At 46.6% G+C, this 20,363-nt stretch overlaps 1 protein-coding gene and 1 pseudogene across 1 annotated transcript in view; one reads left to right on the forward strand and one right to left on the reverse strand.

Annotated features, from left to right (window-relative positions):
- The window catches only part of celsr1a (cadherin EGF LAG seven-pass G-type receptor 1a), a 126,884-nt gene that overhangs the window by 31,522 nt on the left and 74,999 nt on the right, over positions 1-20,363 (reverse strand). Inside the window, 1 exon segment of the mRNA XM_064938242.1 lies at positions 2-159. Coding sequence (XP_064794314.1) covers positions 2-159 — 158 coding nt within the window.
- Positions 2,261-4,149, forward strand: LOC135514575 (serine/arginine-rich splicing factor 4-like; annotated as a pseudogene).

The raw sequence follows: 20,363 nt of genomic DNA on the forward strand, positions 1-20,363 counted from the left end.
CTTTTTCTGTCCGGTCTGGGTGCCCTGGGCAGCACAGGAGTAATTGCTGATCTGGTTGCCAAAGCGAACTGCCATGGCGATGTCACAGTCGTCCACAGCAACCACAGCCACCTTCTCACCCGAGGGCCCATGGGGGATCCCCAGACGACCAATGTTGGGCTGGAACACAGAGGTCATAGGTCACATGATTATTGCAGGAAGTAAAAACAACATACATCATTAATGGAGGAATGAAGAAGTTGCCCTTCTTTTAATGTTTTACTCATTCTTTACTGTTTGGAAACAGTTTTCATTCTAAAGATTGCATGAAACTTAAACAGTAAAAGCTATTGGGGCGGCAGGGTAGCCTAGTGGTTAGAGCGTTGGACTCGTAACCAAAAGGTTGCAAGTTCAAATCCCCGAGCTGACAAGGTACAAATCTGTCGTTCTGCCCCTGAACAGGCAGTTAACCCACTGTTCCTAGGCCGTCATTGAAAATAAGAATTTGTTCTTAACTGCCTTGCCTAGTAAAATAAAGGTAAAATTTAAAAAATAAAATAAAGATTAGGTTAACTAGGTCATAACAGACACTGATTAGAGCAATTCCCCTGATTAAGGGCTCTGGCCTATGAATGTTGATCTGAGAGAAATTAAGATCAGTTTAGAAAATCGGATTAAACTCCTTGGGTTTAATCGCCGTGTAAAAGCTCATTTGCTGAAGTATTTCCTCTAACAATAGCCAAGCAGTGGTCTTGTGTGAAAAGACCAGTATTTTCTCACAGTGTATTTACTCCACAGCTTGGCCTGAGACCACAGATGAGTTGATTACCTATCTCTCTCTCTCCCTGGAAAACAGCAAAGAGGTAAAGGAAAAGGGGGATACCTAGTCAGTCGTACAACTGAATGCTTTCAACTGGAAAGTGTCTTCCACATTTAACCCAACCCCTCTGAATCAGAGAGGTGCGGGGGGCTGCCGTAGTCGACATCTACCCCTACAATAACTAACTACAGATCACAACTCAGATGAAGAGTAAAGAACTTGCCCCTACAATAACTAACTACAGATCACAACTCAGATGAAGAGTAAAGAACTTGCCCCTACAATAACTAACTACAGATCACAACTCAGATGAAGAGTAAAGAACTTGCCCCAACAATAACTAACTACAGATCACAACTCAGATGAAGAGTAAAGAACTTGCCCCTACAATAACTAACTACAGATCACAATGCAGATGACCACAGAGTTCACAGAAGATAGGAAAGGTTTTAATCCTGGGTGCCTAAAGACCAGGCTAGAAGAGAGGGAGAGAATGAGAGGAGGAGAATGAGAGTCGGAGAATGAGAGGGGGAGAATGAGAGGGGGAGAATGAGAGGGGGAGAATGAGATCCTGGGGGAGAATGAGAGGGGGAGAATGAGAGGGATGGGGGGGGGAGGGAATGAGAGGGAGGGAGGGAATGAGAGGGGGAGAATAAGAGGGAGGGAGGGAATGAGGGGGAGAATGAGAGGGGAGAATGAGAGGGAGGGAGGGAATGAGAGGGGAGGGAGGGGGAATGAGAGGGGGAGAATAAGAGGGATGGAGGGAATGAGGGGGAGAATGAGAGGGGGAGAATGAGAGGGGGAAAATGAGAGGGAAGGAATGAGAGGGGGAGAATGAGAGGGGGGGGAATGAGAGGGAGGGAGGGAATGAGAGGGGAGGGAATGAGAGGGGGAGAATGAGAGGGGGAGAATGAGAGGGAAGGAATGAGAGGGGGAGAATGAGAGGGGGGAATGAGAGGGAGGGAGGGAATGAGAGGGAGGGAGGGAATGAGAGGGAGGGAATGAGAGGGGGAGAATGAGAGGGGGAGAATGAGAGGGGGAAAATGAAAGGGAAGGAATGAGAGGGGGAGAATGAGAGGGGGGAATGAGAGGGAGGGAGGGAATGAGAGGGAGGGAGGGAATGAGAGGGGGAGAATGAGAGGGAGGGAGGGAATGAGAGGGGGAGAATGAGAGGGGGAGAATGAGAGGGGGAGAATGAGAGGGAAGGAATGAGAGGGAAGGAATGAGAGGGAAGGAATGAGAGGGAGGGAGGGAATGAGAGGGGGAGAATGAGAGGGGAAGAATGAGAGGGAGGGAGGGAATGAGAGGGGGAGAATAAGAGGGAGGGAATGAGAAGGGCATAATAAGAGGGAGGGAATGAGAGGGGGAGAATGAGAGGGAAAGAAAAAGAGATTGAGTGGCTGCCAGTGTTTATCACACACAGTTTATCAGTGACAAATAACTTTAAAGCAACAGGACACTATGGTGGGCAGACAGACGGTGGGAGGGAAGAAATACAGAAACAGAGAGGGTAACGATAGTTAAAAATAGAAAGAAGTGGAAAGAGAAAAAAATGAGAGAAAAACAAGAGAAAGTGTAAGCGAAACAGAGGACGAGCTCCATTTTAGGTCAGAGCGGTACTGGGGTGGCACATTTACCAGGACACAAACACCTCTATCAGCACTATCACTCCCCCACCTTCAAAACACTTGAACATTTTCCACATAAAGACCTCTCTAAACTACAGTGTGCTTCTGACCTCGTTACACTCTCTCCCTAGTATTTCTCTAACAGAGTGGTCTTTCCCTCTCTTTTCTCTCTCTCTCTCACACACACACACGCAGGGTTTAACAGGGACAGTGTGTGTCTAGCAGTGAGGGTATTTGATCCCTTTCCTGTGGAAGTGTGACAATGGGGAGGATGGGCTGTTGAATGGCAGGCAGACATGGTCCAGGAGCTGGAGAAGATCCAGGAACAGGAGCAGATCCAGGAGCAGATCCAGGAGCAGGAGCAAGTCCAGGACCAGATCCAAGAGCAGGAGCAGGTCCAGGAGCAAGTCCAGGAGCAGATCCAGGAGCAGATCCGGGAGCAGGAGCAAGTCCAGGAGCAGGAGCAAGTCCAGGAGCAGGAGGAGATCCAAGAGTAGGAGCAGGTCCAGGAGCAGATCCGGGAGCAGGAGCAAGACCAGGAGCAAGTCCAGGAGTAGAAACAGATCCAGGTGCAGGTCCAGGAGCAGATCCAGGAGCAGGTCCCGGAGCAGAAGCAGATCCAGGAGCAAGTCCAGGAGCTGAAGCAGATCCAGGAGCAAGTCCAGGAGCTGAAGCAGATCCCGGAGCAGGAGCAGATCCAGGAGCAGGAGCAGATCCAGGAGCAGATCCAGGAGCAGGTGCATGTCCTGGAGCAGGTGCAGGTCCAGGAGCAAATCCAGGAGCAAGTCCAGGAGCAGATCATCCAGTATTTATGCTGCAGTAGTTTATGTGTCGGGGGGCTAGGGTCAGTTTGTTATATCTGGAGTATTTTTCCTGTCTTATCCGGTGTCCTGTGTGAATTTAAGTATGCTCTCTCTCTTTCTCTCTTTCTTTCTCTCTTTCTCTCTCTCGGAGGACCTGAGCCCTAGGACCATGCCTCAGGACTACCTGGCATGATGACTGCTTGCTGTCCCCAGTCCACCTGGCTGTGCTGCTGCTCCAGTTTCAATTGTTCTGCCTGTGATTATTATTATTTGACCATGCTGGTCATTTATGAACATTTGAACATCTTGGCCATGTTCTGTTATAATCTCCACCCGGCACAGCCAGAAGAAGACTGGCCACCCCTCATAGCCTGGTTCCTCTCTAGGTTTCTTCCTAGGTTTTGGCCTTTCTAGGGAGTTTTTCCTAGCCACTGTGCTTCTACACCTGCATTGCTTGCTGTTTGGGGTTTTAGGCTGGGTTTCTGTATAGCACTTTGAGATATCAGCTGATGCACGAAGGGCTATATAAATACATTTGATTTGAAGCAGATCCAGGAGCAGATGCAGGAGAAGCAGGTCCAGGAGCAAATCCAGGAGCAAGTCCAGGAGCAAATCCAGGAGCAAGTCCAGGAGCAGGAGCAGATCCAGGAGCAAGTCCAGGAGCAGGAGCGGATCCAGGAGCAGGAGCAGATCCAGGAGCAGATCCAGGAGCAGATCCAGGAGCAAGTCCAGGAGCAAGTCCAGGAGCAGGAGCGGATCCAGGAGCAGGTCCAGGAGCAGGAGCAGATCCAGGAGCAGGAGCAGATCCAGAAGCAGGAGCAGGTCCAGGAGCAGATCCAGGAGGAGAAGCAGGTCCAGGAGCAGGAGCAGATCCAGGAGCAGGCCATCGAGGGATAGCTCTCAGACAACACACCCCTAACTATGTCTGACTGTCTACAAATTCATGAAGAGCAGCTTTTCAAAGTACAAAAGCTTAATAAAGTGTAATTCACACAAGCCTGGTCTGAGGACGTCAGTCATTTTAGGTTACTTTTCTCTGCAGTGTGACCTCAACTGAATCTCCTAGGTATTCTCTGGCTCATAGAGGGAGACAGAAAGGGAGCAGAGACAGAGAATGTAAGTACATTCTAACTATTTTGTCTGAAATGTCTTTTTCATTGTGTGTGGGAACCTAGTAAGGCTAGCTGTCGCCATTAGCGCCGGGCTCACGGGGATCCTAATAAAAGTGTATAAAAGAGAGAGCGAGAGTAAAGATAGTGATAGACGGAGAGAGATAGAGCGAGAGGTAGGAAGTACAGAGGGTGAAAGTATTGAGCTTTTAAGTAGAGGTAGCAGGCTCAGCGGGCGGCGGGCGTTTCTTGCGGTTGAGCCAACTTCTCTTGGTACCGCGTACAGCTCAGTACCACGCAATACCCTGGTCTGCACACACACTGGGTCAACCTGTGGAGAGTCATAACTCTGGCTGGCCAGGCCTGATTTAAGAGCTGGCTGGCTATGCCCTGAACTTACCAGTAGAACTCTACTTGTTTGATTTACTAGAAGAGCTGGAATAGAGAGCTAAGCACCACGGCTCCCTGTTCTAATCTCTTTATCAGAGAGAGGGAAAGTAGTAGCAAGTACACCGTTACTGCCAAATGTGCACATGAACGCACGCACGCACGCACACACGCACACACACACACACACACACACACACACACACACACACACACACACACACACACACACACACACACACACACACACATAATGACTTCCTTGCATTGCCACATAACCATGAGAAAAGATCGATATTCGATAAGAAACAGTTGCCAGAGTTAGATGCCGGTCATTCCTCCATGTCTCAACATCAAGGAAGGTCTGTGCTAAGTGAATGAGTGTAAGTGAACGAGAGAAAGTGTGAATGGATAATGAACATAACCCTGTTGGCTGTGTAGGTGAAGTGTCTGCTGAATGACCATAGACGTCTAGTGGATGTTGTAGTGGATGTAGCCAGCTCCCCATTGGCAGGCCAGGCCAGCAGATCAATGGTTCTCAGGATGAAGTGTCAATGGTCTACAGTATTGGCCTCCTAAGCAGACACTCACACGCTCTGGTTATGTCCCAAATGGCACCCTATTTCAAAGACCTACTTTCAACCAATGTAGGACTCTGGTTAAAAGTAGTGCAGGGCACTACATAGGGAATAGTGTGCCATTTGGGATGCAAGTCTCTCACTGTCACAGCGCAATAACTCTCATGCTTAGCAGAAGACCTTCTCACACTCTCCGTGTCAGCCTAGTGACATTGTATGATTAACCATACGAGGGGTGAAGCCACTCCCTTGGCACGCAGAGAGGCACATCAATAGTGACGCACACACACACACAGTCACTCACTGAAACCCCACTCTAGACTTGGCTTGGCACACCAGGCCTCTCTGTATGCATTGGCAGCAACACACACTCAGCGGCAGTGGATTTAAATAGAGTTGAATGTGTGTGTTTACGACCAGAGGGCACGGGAGGGCTGTGTTTGGGCAGGTACAATACGATATCCTCTTTACAGTTACTTTCAGAACAGAAACACAAATATATAATTGAGGTGCATCCGGTTTTCATTCTTGAGATGTGTCTACGACATGACTGGAGTCCACCTGGGGTAAATTCAATTGATTGGACATTATTTGGAAAAGCACACACCTCTCTATATAAGGTCCCACAGTTGACAGTGCATGTCAGAGAAGAAACCAAGCCATGAGGTCGAAGGAATTGTCCACAGAGCTCCAAGACAGGATTGTGTCGAGGCACAGATCTGGGGAAGGGTACCAAAAAAATGTCTGCAGCATTGAAGGTCCCCAAGAACACAGTGGCCTCCATCATTCTTAAATGGAAGAAGTTTGGAACCACCAAGACTCTTCCTAGAGATGGCCGCCCGGCCAAACTGAGCAATCGGGGGAGAAAGGCCTTGGTCAGGGAGGTGACCAAGAACCCATTGGTCACTATGACAGAGCTCCAGTGTTCCTCTGTGGAGATGGGAGAACCTTCCAGACGGACAATTATCTCTGCAGCACTCCACCAAGCAGGCCTTTATGGTAGAGTGGCCAGACAGAAGCCACTCCTCATTAAAAGTCACATGACAGCCCACTTGGAGTTTGCCAAATTGCACCTAAAGGACCCTCGGACCATGAGAAACAAGATTCTCTGCTCTGATGAAACCAGGACTGAACTCTTTGGCCTGAATGCCAAGCGTCACGTCTGGAGGAAACTAGGCACAACTCACCCCCTTGCCAATACCATCCCTACGGTAAAGCACAGTGGTGGCAGGGACTGGGAGACAAATCAGGATCGAGGGAAAGATGAACAGAGAAAAGTACAGAGAGAGATCCTTGATGAAAACCTGCTCCAGAGTGCTCAGGACCTCAGACTGGGGCAACTTCCAACAGGACAACGACCCTAAGCACATAGCCAAGACAACGCAGGAGTGGCTTTGGGAGAAGTCTCAATGTCCTTGAGTGGCCCGGCCAGAGCCTAGAACCCGATTGAACATCTCTGGAGAGACCTGAAAACAGCTGTGCAGCGACGCTCCCCATTCAACCTGACAGAGCTTGAGAGCATCTGCAGAGAAGAATGGGAGAAACTTCCCAAATACAGGTGTTACAAGCTTGTAGCATCATACCCAGGAAGCCTCGAGACAAAGGGTCTTCAACAAAGTACTGAGTAAAGGGTCTGAATACCTACGTAAATGTGATATTTCAGGTTTTTATAAATGAGCGAACATAGATATTTTTTAGGGGGCATTACGGCCACACAAGGGGGATGCCACCGGGAAATTCGGGGCCTGGTCAGAATATTATAACGTGCTTGACAAATTGTGAATGATAGACGGATGAAGTGCGTGCAGCCTGCACAAGAAACAAAGCAGAGCCTTTCATGAAACATCATTAGAGTCGCATCATGCAGCCTTACAATGTATTAAAAATCAAGACATTATAGCCCAACGTTTGTATCACAACTAAAGATGAATAAATCACTCTAAATGAAGCATAAAGAAGGACCAGTTTCTTTGTTAACTGCTCAATACAGAATAGCTGCATGTGCGCACTCCCTCTTAAATAATTTGTAGAAAATGCCCTTTCAATCATATTCAGCTATGTTCGATAGTATCGTAATACTATAAAATGCCACGGAATTCTAATCAAATCTCGTCTTCTAAATTAATTAGTGTAGCCAACAGTCATATGGCATAGCCAGATCAGGACCTAACATAAGGACAACTCAGAATACCCTATTCTGTTCTTCTGAAATAAGCTACATTTTCAATAGACCTGTGTAAAATAAATCATAGATTTATTACGATTGTGTTGGCTATATTACATGGATTTATTCGAATAAAAAAAAAAATGTTGCAAAGTTCTGCATCAGTGGCTTGTAGGCGATGCGTGGAAACCAGGAGATGCTAAATGTATTTATGTTAACTAGCGGTGGCAATTACTGTGAGAACAGCAGTTCTTTGCTTGAGAATCACCGACTGACAAAATGTCATGACCACCACAGCCCTACCCAGGACGTTATATAATTAAGCAATAAGGCCCGAGGAGGTGTGGTATATGGCCAATATACCACGGCTAAGGGTTGTTCTTACACAACACGGAGTGCCTGGATACAGCCGTCAACCGTAGGTATATTGGCCATTTACCACAAACCCCTGCGATGCCTTATTGCTATTACAAACTGGTTACCAACATAACTAGGGCAGTAAATATGTCATTTTGCATCATACCAGGGATTTGTCTGCCATTGACATTAGGGATGTACTGATATGAAATTTTTGGCCGATACCGATATTAAAACTGTTAGCGGCATTTTAAGCATTCTGGTAGAGTTAAATAGTTCATATACACACACACGCGATTTGTCTGCCATTGACATTAGGGATGTACTGATATGACATTTTTGGCCGATACCGATATTAAAACTGTTAGCGGCATTTTAAGCATTCTAGTAGAGTTAAATAGTTCACACACACACAAAAATGTATATTGTTGGCATTTACAAATGTCCCTATTACCAGTAAAACATAATCAAAACCTATTTATTTCACTTATTTGCTGTGCTGTTTCATTGCTCATTTGTTCAGTCAAGTTTCAGCTGTCTGTCTGTCCGTGGCCTCTCTTCCTCTGTGCTCACTGTCACTGTGTCCATTTCCATCTTGTCCAGCTGTGTCTGTAACATTTCACGTAAACCCTGTTTCTTGTCTGCGTGGACGTAGCGGACCTTGTACCTAGCATTGAGCATGGTGGCGACACAGTAAAGAGGCTCAAAGAGGATGCCACTGAATCGCTTGTTCACAGCCTCTTGTAGAGCACTTTTCCAAGTTAACCCCACGGTCTGTGTCGGCAGTGTTTTTGAGCAGGCGCTTTCCATGCCATGACCGAATGTATCACGTCTGCTGCAGATGCAGTTGATGAGCTTATTTCTCCAGTCAGTTGTTCGAATGGAGCTGGGAGTGTGTTCATGTTTCCACGTTGCAAACATGTTCTCAAATGCCATTGAAATGGCAGCAGCGGTATGAGAACCAGCACATTCTGGAGCAACGCAATACGGCTTTCCTTAGTACGAAATCCTCGTGGATCCACAGTGCTGTCAGACTCAGCATGCTCATGGGGCTGACATCGCTGGTCCAAATGTCAGTTGTTTTAAGCAAATAGCAGTGACGCCCATAGCAAGTAGCTCATGGATGCGAGTTGTAACAATACGGTAGGGCGACGCCTGAAAAATAGCACCTACTTGGTAGTGTGTACCGGGGCTCGAGGTGCCCGCAGTCGGCGAAAGCCAACATCATCCACGACAGAGAACGCTTCATTGTCAAGGGCAATGAATTCTACTTTATTGGCGTTAATGGATTTCGCCTTTGAGTTGTCTCTCTGAAATGTTCTTACTCTTTCAGATGACTGCTGGACTTGTGGACTGCTCGATCCACACAGCAGACATTGTGGGCTAGGTTAGGAATGCTGTGTTGCACGTGTAGTGATATATTGTTAGTGGCGTTATTATGTCATTTACCTACGTTATACAGGTATGCATGTCAGCTTTGACATCAGTTTTGCACATCAGCTTTAAACTAGGCATTGGGCCGATGAATCCGATATGCTTACCGATATATCGTGCATCCCTAATTGAAAGCAACTGGAGTTTTTTTCTGGCCGCACAAGCGCCCCCCAATAATAATAATAAAAGCATTTCTAAAATTAAACCACGCCGACGGGCCGACCACGTATGGTGAAATCAGAGGTGATATATGGATTGCAGCAGGTTATAGACATTATGCAGGTATGCAATTTATTATGAGAACACGCCTCTGTCTCTGGCGCAGTGCCAATCTCTCCCGGGACCTGGCAGGTGCCTACCTGTACCTGGGTGCCCCCTAGGGTCCCACGGTAACCTCAGACATCCCTCTTTCCTGTCTAGTAACCTTAAAGGGGCAATCTTCTGTTCAAACAATAACTACGCTGTCACCCCGTCACTGATATGGTAAATAGCTGAGGGTTGGGGCTGGAGAAATGTTACCAATCTCGAATGCAGATTGACCCTTTAAATGCCTATGATGGTTTTTCACCTCTGAACCAATGTGAGTGGTGGTGACAGCAGGCTACTGTATTACCACAGCAGACGTTCTTCAACAGAAGCTAGTATTTAGTAAAACCACACAGAGTGGAGGATATGTGTGACTCAGTCGTTCATTGTGTTCCCCTATGTCCTCAGCCATGCAGGGCTGGTAATGCAGCTGTTTTATCACCAGAGTGTGTATATTGCATTGTATGTTCTAGAGAGAGAGAGCGAGAGAAAGAAACTGATGCAGGTCCAGATGTGGTAGATGGGGGTCTGCAGTAGCTGTGCTCTAAACTCACACACACTGAAATCCCACTCCATACTCGGAGGTCCAGGATAGGGGTCCGATATGAGCTGGGGATAAAATGATCATTTACCCAGCTGGTCACAAGTGTCACACACACACACTTCCCCAATACAGCTCCAAGAAATACAGTAGACATTTGACTAACTCCTGTGTGAAATAATGTCGCCCTTTGTATGGAATGGGGCTTTCAATGTAGGCCTAGGCCCTATGCAGCTTCAACAGAGTTTCTGACAGGGCCCCCTTTCCCTCTCTCTCGGGGTGTTGACAATTCTGCCGTTCATCTCCTAGCTCGTCTCTGGGGACGAGGGTCAGAGAAGGAAGGAAGGAAGGCAGGCTGGCAGGCAGGCAGGAAGGAAGGCAGGAAGGAAGGCAGGCAAGCAGGAAGGAAGGAAGGAAGGAAGGAAGGAAGGAAGGAAGGAAGGCAGGCAGGCAGGCAGGCAGGCAGGCAGGCAGGCAGGCAGGCAGGCAGGCAGTACAAATTGATGTGTACACACATCTCTTCTCACCGCCTCTGAGTGTGTGAACCAAATAACTCTCTCACTCTGTGTACTTGTTTTCAGCTCTAAAGTCAGTACAGGCAAACACTCCATGTTATGGCCTTTATACTTTTTACATATTCTAGTCATTTAGCAGTTAGTGCATTGATCTTGAAATAGCTAGGTGGGACAAGTACATAGGTCAGTATATTTCCCTCAAAGTAGCTTTCAGCAAAGTCAGTGGTAGTAGGGGGAAAAAGTCAAGTGTGAGTGTTAGAAACTTTGCATTTCGTTAACTATGTGTTTTACCACTCAGTCTGCCTTGCAGCACAGTAGGTAGGGTATAAGGTTACTGACTGAGGCCTGATCTGCCGCCTACAGAGCCTTACAGAGCTGACAACACAGGAAACACTGCAGTAACTACCCCAAAACAGCCCTAGGACTGAACACTGATTAACTAACATTACCTTTTCATCCTATTACACCACTCTATCTATGTCTGTCTGTCTGTCTGCCTGTCTGCCTGTCTGTGTCTGCCTGTCTGTGTCTGCCTGTCTGTGTCTGCCTGTCTGTGTCTGCCTGTCCGTGTCTGCCTGTCTGTGTCTGTCTGTCAAGCACATGACAACTTTACTCCCCGGGAGGGAGACTAAGGCCAGTGGTGGATGCATCAGATTACAAACAAAAGAGAAAAAACAACAACTCTGAAAAGAAAATCCATCCACTTTATGAGGACTTGTAATACAGCTAATGTCATAACTGGGATCTTTCCAGGAGTATACTTTGAGTCACAAGGCAGTGCTAGAGCCGTGGAGTGGGAGGGTGCGTGTGATGTCCAGTGTGTGTATATCAGTCTACCTTCGCTGTGTCACAAAAGCGCCCAAAGACAACGGGGAATGAGGAAACCCTGGACTTTAGATTGGACGGGAACCTCTTCAACAATCAGGAGGCTCCAAGCCGCCACAAAGCTCCAATCTCAACGGGGTACGCCGATGATGGCGCTCCTGTGGCACAGGAGGATTTACAAGCCATACAGCGGCATACAGAGGCATGGGGCTGTCGGTTAAATGTCGCAAAAACGGTGGTCATCTGATCCTCTGACTGAAACACCCACATTCTTTATCTCAGACTCATTGCTGGTCATTGTAGCACACTTGAAATATCCTGGAAGCGTCCTCTCAGAAGACTGCAACATCCACCAGGACACCCAGAATCGGGTCAATCAGGCCTCATGCCCCTTTGGACGGCGAAGGAAGAGGGTTTTTAACAACAGGAACCTACACACCAAAGTGTGTGTATCTACACTCTTCTATGGATGTGAAACATGGACCGTCTACAGCCGACACTGAAAGCAACTGGAGTCCTTTCACATAGAAGGCCTCCAATGCATTTTGAAAAGGTTTCCTGGCAGGACCGTGTTCCTCGCTCAGAGAACCTACAGAGAACCAACTGCAGGAGCATCGAGGCGTCCATCACACACCACCAGCTTAGATTGCTCGGGCCATGCCATCCGGGTGCCAGAGGATCGACAGAAAAGACATGTGACCATGCCATCCGGGTGCCAGAGGATCGACAGAAAAGACATGTGACCAGGCCATCCGGGTGCCAGAGGATCGGCAGAAAAGACATGTGACCAGGCCATCCGGGTGCCAGAGGATCGGCAGAAAAGACATGTGACCAGGCCATCCGGGTGCCAGAGGATCCAGAAAAGACATGTGACCAGGCCATCCGGGTGCCAGAGGATCGGCAGAAAAGACATGTGACCAGGCCATCCGGGTGCCAGAGGATCGGCAGAAAAGACATGTGACCAGGCCATCCGGGTGCCAGAGGATCGGCAGAAAAGACATGTGACCAGGCCATCCGGGTGCCAGAGGATCGGCAGAAAAGACATGTGACCAGGCCTGCCCCAGAATCAACGGGACAGGCCTGTGTGTGCTCTCTCTGTGGCAGAGAGTATGCATCCCGCATCGGATGAGACAGTCCTCAGCAAACCCACAAGCAGCAGTGGAAGTCATCATCGGATACGATGGACTACCTCAAGTGTGTGTGTGTGAGTCAGGCCCGCGCTGCAGGAAGTTGCTAGCGGAGGAGAGGAAAGGGGGAGCAGGGGTATTTTCATAATGAAGGAAGTCGGGAGCGAAGGCTCTGACAAGACTTGGGTTTCACTGAGGAAACGCAATCGCCTCTCTCTCGCCCTCTCTTTCTCTCTCTCTCTCATTCCAAATTCCAGAATTTTTGGAAAAGCTGCATCTCCTGCCATCCTTTGCTTTGTGTGCTCCTACGGAAGGAGGGGAAAGGCAAATGCTTCATGAGTGTGTGTGCGTGTGTTTGGTCTGGTGTGTATGTGTGCCTGTGGTGTGTGGGTTAGGGCGTCCGTGTAGCTGTAACGTCCCAATGTGTTCTTAGACCATTACCTCACCTACCCTCTGGCACTGTAAACCTAGACCTGTCAATTATTCATACACGCATGCATGCGCGCACACACACACAGGATATACAATGGGTAACAATGTTGCACTCTCTCCTACAGGACATGGGGTGGACATTCAACCCTATATGTTACCCTGACGCCATCTCTATAACACACACACACACACACACATATCAATGCTCTGCTCTTTCTCCGGGCGATGCCAGATGGACAGCAATATTGTCCTCTGAATACTATGAGCCGAACAATAGGAATAGGAAACCTTCAAATACGGAGTTTCTCTCTATCCCCGCGAATCCCGTGACCCGTTATCGGAATCTGGAGCTAGTTGGAATATCTGTGAGATTACTATCTTACTACAAACTCCCCGCTGTGGGTGTGAAAGGCTACTGCAATACATGTTTTATTCAAGCCTAGGAGTACTGAGAGCATCAAACACCCATAAGAATGTCTGGCAGTGAATGCCATAACACCTTAACACAGCCTATGGGTAAGAGAAATGGACAGAGTGAGTAAAGGAGGAAAGGGAGGGGGAGAGAGGGAGAGAGAGAGACAGAGAGGGAGAGAGAGAGAGGAGCAATTGGTCTGGAATAGGACACAGGGACCCCCACTCAGGCAAACCGGCAACCAAGGGGACCCCCCCCCCCATCATATGTTAGAACACAAACAAAAAATGTATGTCTTGTCTTATCATCAGGTGAATGGTAAGGAGAAGTAATCAACATTTTCATATTAATAGCTTTGGTAGATCGTTTACGATTATTTTGACCTGCTGATATTAAAGACATGCTCTGGAACTTTGGCTTTGAACTTCAATGTGTCAATGTGTAGTTCATACATGGATAATCAATGAGCAAAATTACAGTCTTACCTCAATTAGCCACGAAATATCTAGTTTGAGAACGACTGTTTATCTGAAAGCTGTGCAGCGCCATTTCCCCTACATTTCCCCCCCACATGGGCCCAGACCCCAAGCAACTTGAGCAAGATGCACAACATAGCAGAGTGAGAGAGCAATGACGAGGTGTACATACGTGACGTAATACTCCATTTTCGGGTACCAAGCTTGACTTGTGAGAGCTACTTTCAGAACTACTGGCTAAAAAGTATATAACAATACCGGAGAATCTCTTTAATCCTACTGCTCCCATTTGCTGCCGTGGTCACATGACCAGCCCTATTAGAGAAAATAGTGTCAGCGGGGAACGAGATCCTTTTCTGTTGTGTCAGGGCAATTCTGACTGGTGATTGGCTGAAATCTGGTGCGTGAAAACCCATGGTGCTCGGCACACCTGCACGATTCCCTGTAGGTGGTTGAGAGGCAGAGATGTTGACGAACATCGTGTTTTCAGCGAAGGAAAATGTAGCTACAATAAAATGAATGAGAATCAAATGGAAACCTGCGGCAAGAAGTGAAGTAACTCTGTTAAAGAAGTGAAGTAACTCTGTTAAAGAAGTGAAGTAACTCTGTTAAAGAAGTGAAGTAACTCTGTTAAAGAAGTGAAGTAACTCTGTTAAAGAAGTGAAGTAACTCTGTTAAAGAAGTGAAGTAACTCTGTTAAAGAAGTGAAGTAACTCTGTTAAAGAAGTGAAGTAACTCTGTTAAAGAATGAAGTCTGTAAAGACATACAAACCTTTGAAACACCTCGACGACATGTTGGATAACACACTGTGGACTAGAACCAAGCTAAACATAGAACCACCGCAAGACTAGACCACGACGAGAGCCGGACCAGAGACCAGACTAGAGCCAGACTAACCCCAAGACTAGTACTACCACCAGTACTTGCAGTACTAGAACTCACACCAGTACTAGAGCTAAGACACGAGAGGCCATGCTACTGTACCTCCTTGTGTGTCAGCTCCAGCCAGGCAGTATAAAGAGGGACCCCCAGCACCCCACTGGACCCCAGCAGGTGCAGGCTGTCCTGGGTAGACCATGGGAGAGAGAGGGGTGTGTTAGATCCGTTAAGATCTGCAACTAGTGTGTGTGTGTGGACTAACAGCACCAACAGTACATCCTCAAGTCTCGTGTAAGCGTGTGTGGCCTGTGGGTGTGTGTTTGTCTGTGTCTGAATGACAATGTATGCATGTTTGAGAGAAATTATTTCTGCTCATTTAGATCTCAGTGACTGGATTATTCTGCATGTTCTCGGCTCGGCACAGATATAATTGGTCTTACTAAAAGTTCCTATACAACTCCAGGTATTACATCAGCCCCTACACTTCTAGAGAACCACAAATATTATCTCCCTACAAAACCAATGGCTGTGACAGGTATGACTCCCATTTTAAAATACACAGTTTAGCTCACTCAGAGTTTATGATCATGAGTCCAGCTGTGAACACTCCCCTAAGAGATATAGATACTGGCTTTAACCTAAAAGACATACATATAACCCCTCAGACATTTAGGGAGCACCCCCACCCCTGGGTGTTGAAACTCATAACTCCCAGTCCAGTTATAAATCTCACTGTGAGTGCATGGATCATCCCCACTACCATACTTTCCCTCTGTCATCTCTCTGTACTGTTTGCATAGAAGATACGAGACACACAGAGAAACAGAGACATGACAGTAGCTCCTCTGTTTGGTAAAGCTAGCAGGGCTGAATTAATGAGAGAAAGCTGTGGGGAGGGTGAGTTGTCTGTACACTGTATTGTGCTGTGAGAATGACCCAGCAGGAGATCCAGTGAGGCTAGACCTGTTTGTTTAGCCTGGTCCCAGATCTGATAATATAGTGTACAGCCAACTCGTATGGTCACTGCCGTGCTACTACTTGTGGTTCTAGGCCAGTGGTTCCCAACCAGGGATACTAGAACCCCTGGGGGTACTTGACAAGACTCATGAGCCCATAGGCCTACTGATAAAATGAGGGGGTACTTCAGGGGTACTCATGGCAGAGCAAAATTTAGTTGGTGGTAAAATTCCATGTGACTGCTGAGTCAAGGTAATCTCCTCTTATGCACTCTGGACATGGGTTGGTAGTACCCGACTGGCTAACAACCATCGGGTCTCTAATGGGCTGGTACTCAGGGCTCCATTGTCCCTCTAACCACTCTGACATCACATCAAGCACATCAAAATTGTGTCATGCTTTTAAAACTCACCTCACTGTGATTGATCAAACAAAGAAATTAAACAGCAGGTTTAAACTGAGTGGAAAACATGTTTGCTGTTTCAAAGCCTAACACAACAAAATGAACAGCGCTTTCGTTTTTTTTAATACTTTTTACCCAATTGGTAGTTACAGTCTTGTTCCATCACTGCAACTCCCGTTGCATTAATAGGCTGACCCATTACCTTTTAGCGACAGAATTTCTTACCACAGTGCGTTTCCATCTCATCCGCTCTCTCCTTCACTTATATCCCGAGCGTGCAGAGAGAGAGGGGCTGTCAGTTAAATGAAATAGATGTTACTATCGATGTTCCCGAAAACAGATTTCACTATGTTTCCCAAATGAAGCACTGGGTAGCTTCAGGAACAGGGTTGAAGAGCCCATGGCATACAGGGTTTGGGCGGGAATATCTCCTCTCACGTAGCGAGAGGATGCATGCTCCTCAAACAGTGGTTGATGGGTGGAGTGAAATAACAGGAGTAGCCTACCTGGCATGATGGGAAAAAAACAACTGGTGGGAAAGGAGTCTCCATTCACTATTAGAGTGCGTACAGATTACACACCCCCGGTATGTGCGGCCTGCGGCCCCAAGGAACAGAGCACAAGCTTTTTCCACAAAGGAACAGCGAGCTTTTTCTTTCTCAAATCCTCAACAGCCCGAAGTCCCATCATGCAGAGCCCATATATGTGTTGATTTCTAAGACATTCTATGGTTTGTATCATTCACAACTGAAGTTGCCAAATAACTCTAAATCTAGCATATAGGACCTGTTTCAAATGATCACTTTTACGCTCAACATAGCCACTTCATATGCGGACTCTCTCTCTGGAAGGGGAACAATATCCTTTCTATTTTATTCAGCCACGTTCTGTTATTTTCTTCTTAGTATAAATCAGATAATATTAAATAATGACACGGGACTTGTCTACTAAATGAACACGGCTACAGACTACGGCACGGATGAATAACGCGTTTCTATAAAGGCCATGTTACTACCATCTCCTTCAGTCAGAGTACGAGTTTTAGATGAGGGCTTCGATGCAGCAGTGTGATTAGGGCAAGCTATTAGAGCTAGCTAGGCCTGTCTGTGTCTGGGAATGTGGCTAATAGAGCATGTTATACTGCAAAATGTAAATAACATCATGTCCTCTAGACTACTCCGTCCAGACCACAACTATTAACAAGTCTGACACTAGGCCCAGACATAGACCCCTTTACAAATAAACACACAGACATGCACACACTTGTCGACCTCTTGTCCTTAATGAACATTCATTATTCAACATAGTGCATAAAGTCATCCATCATAAGACAAAGCCTGCCTGCCTGCCGCTGCTTCATCCAGTGGTCCACAACAGAAAAGGGAAGAACAGAAATACACCACAGTGATCCAACATACTTCCTCCCCAGACAATCATCCTTCTGAGAGATGACATGACTTCCTGCTTCATTATCATCAAAACCTGAACAGTCCAAGAATATCCCTTTCTCTCTGTGTGTTTCCTTTTTAGCTCTGTGTGTGTGTGTGTGTGTGTGTGTGTGTGTGTGTGTGTGTGTGTGTGTGTGTGTGTGTGTGTGTGTGTGTGTGTGTGTGTGTGTGTGTGTGTGTCTCTTGTGCCAACTCCTCTTGCTGTCCTTGAGACGTCGCTACTCCACATCCAAAATAAATTGGGAATTTCTAAAATGTCTTCTATTGTGTGAAATCTTCAATAGGGAGGCCACCCCCGCCCTGCATGAGTCTAAGCACCACACACACCACCGTAAATCACCAAGCACAATGCAAGTGTGTCTGTTACCATGGTGGCCCAAAGCCCATCCCCTTGTGGCCTCTGACCTATGGTTTGAGGAGAAAGGGGAGCAGACTGTTAGGGGCTGTTTGGGGTGACTGGGCCCCTCCACTCTGATATGGACAACCCTTAATCTAACCGGTGCCTTGAGAAGCCTCGAGTAGGCCATAAAAATATCCTAGGCCGAGTTCCAAATGGCACCGCATTCCCAGCAAAGTGCACTCCGTTTGACCAGAGCTCTGTGTATGGAATAGGATGTCACGTGGAACGCAGACATTGGGAATCCCTTTATGAGTCCTCCAAGGCTCTGAAGTAGAAAGTGATAAGTCTTCTGAGCTTAGTCTGGCTTTAGATGAAGGCCTGGATCCTATCTGGACTGTCAGGACCAGGTTTGGCTGTTCTCAATGTGACTGGGGTGAGGTATAACATAAAGGTGACAGCGTGCCTGGCTGCAGAAGCTTCTACCTGGACAGCAAGGTTATTATAGTGTTTTTATATTTGTTTTTTATTTCTATTCATTTTTCAATTTTTACTTTCAATTCAGATTCTCTTTTTTATTGAGTTTTAGTTGTATTAAAATATTGAGATGTATTGTTTAAATGTAGTTTTAGGAGTAGAAAGCATGCTAGGCGAGGCTAGTTTTTAGTGATTTATTTGTGCCACTTCTTGTAATTGGGGCAGTAATACATAGGGTGATTTGCTAGGTCATAGGTTCGGTTAGGATGAATTATTAGGTCAATCTCAACGTGACTTGGATTTATTAAAAGGAATGGCCTGAGACTGTTGCAAAATAGATGTTGGAAGGAAAATGTATTTTGCGTAGGTTTACAACAATCCAGCGCTTAAATTTAGTAGTACATGTAAGAAGAATCAAGTTAGCTACCTAGCTGATTTTTTTAATAGTGATAGTGATCAAAGATTGTGTATACACTGACAAGATACTGGACTGACCACTCTAACAATGGGAATAATATCGGCAAAGGCATGAGGAGGTTGGATCAGGTGGGGACATTCTAGCCAATGAGAGAGCAGATAAGCATGTGAACAACAGGCACAACTCTGATATAAAATAGTTTTCTCAAAGCTGCCGGAATACCATGTGCGCCCACTTATATCAAAGCAACCTAGACATTAGTGCTATTTGATCGAATAAGCCTCGCGTAGCAAATGAGAAATTACATATTGTGTTGATTCGACACTCTCTCATTGACTTCCACACTAAAAAAGGAGGAGATCTGCATGGAGGAATGGGCCAAAATACCAGCAACAGTGTGTGAAAACCTTGTGAAGACTTACAGAAAACATTTGACCTCTGTCATTGCCAATAAAGGGCATATAACAAAGTATTGAGATAAACTTTTGTTATTGACCAAATACTTATTTTCCACCATAATTTGCAAATAAATTCATTAAAAATCCTACAATGTGATTCTCTGGATTTTTTCCCCTCATTTTGTCTGTCATAGTTGAAGTGTACCTTTGATGAAAATTACAGGCCTCTCTCATCTTTTTAAGTGGGAGAACTTGCACAATTGGTGGCTGACAAAATACTTTTTTTGCCCCACTGTATGTGTGTGTGTGTGTGTGTGTGTGTGTGTGTGTGTGTGTGCTAGAGGCTTTTCCACCCAACATGCATACATAAAAGGAATGTAAACGTAGACCGGTTCTGAATGAACCTGAGAACAGTTAGACCTGTTTCAAATAGGCCTGTGGAAAAACAGACCCAAACATACCTCTCATATCCAAGAGTAGAAAGAGAGAGAGAAGCAGCCAGCTCCATCAATAAATGAGAGATATTGACCAAATGATAAACACAATTTTTTTATTTTACTTTTCGCCCATTTCCTGACCAATTTCGTGATACAGTCTTGTCCCATCGCTACAACTCCCGTACGGACTCGGGAGAGGCGAAGGCGTCCTCCAAAACACGACCCTGCTAAGCTGCACTGCATCTTGACACACTGCTCGCTTAACCCAGAAGCCAGCCGCACCAATGTGCCGGAGGAAACACGGTCCAAGCTGGTGACCGGGTCAGCTTGCAGTCGCCCGGTATGCCACAAGGACGCGCTAGAGCGTGATGGGACAAGGAAATCCCGGCCAGCCAAACTCTCCCCTAACCTGGACGACACTGCGCCAATATGGCATCGCCTCATGGGTCTCCCACTCATTTCCGGATATGACACAACCCGGGATCGAACCCAGGTCTGTATTGATGCCTCGTTATTTGAGCCCTCTGCGCCACTCTGGAGGCCCACCAAATGATCAACTTACATGTCCTTAAAAACTGCCTATAACAAATAAAACAAAAAAACAACTAGTTGTGTTTCGATGTGGAGCATATTCAAAGCTTTATAGCCTATTGTTATATTGATTTTTACTCTCCTAAATCAATAATTGTCCACCTTACGCTGTTGGAGATTAAGC

Source organism: Oncorhynchus masou, chromosome 26 (assembly GCF_036934945.1).
Source record: "Oncorhynchus masou masou isolate Uvic2021 chromosome 26, UVic_Omas_1.1, whole genome shotgun sequence".
NCBI classification, from domain to species: Eukaryota; Metazoa; Chordata; class Actinopteri; order Salmoniformes; family Salmonidae; genus Oncorhynchus; species Oncorhynchus masou.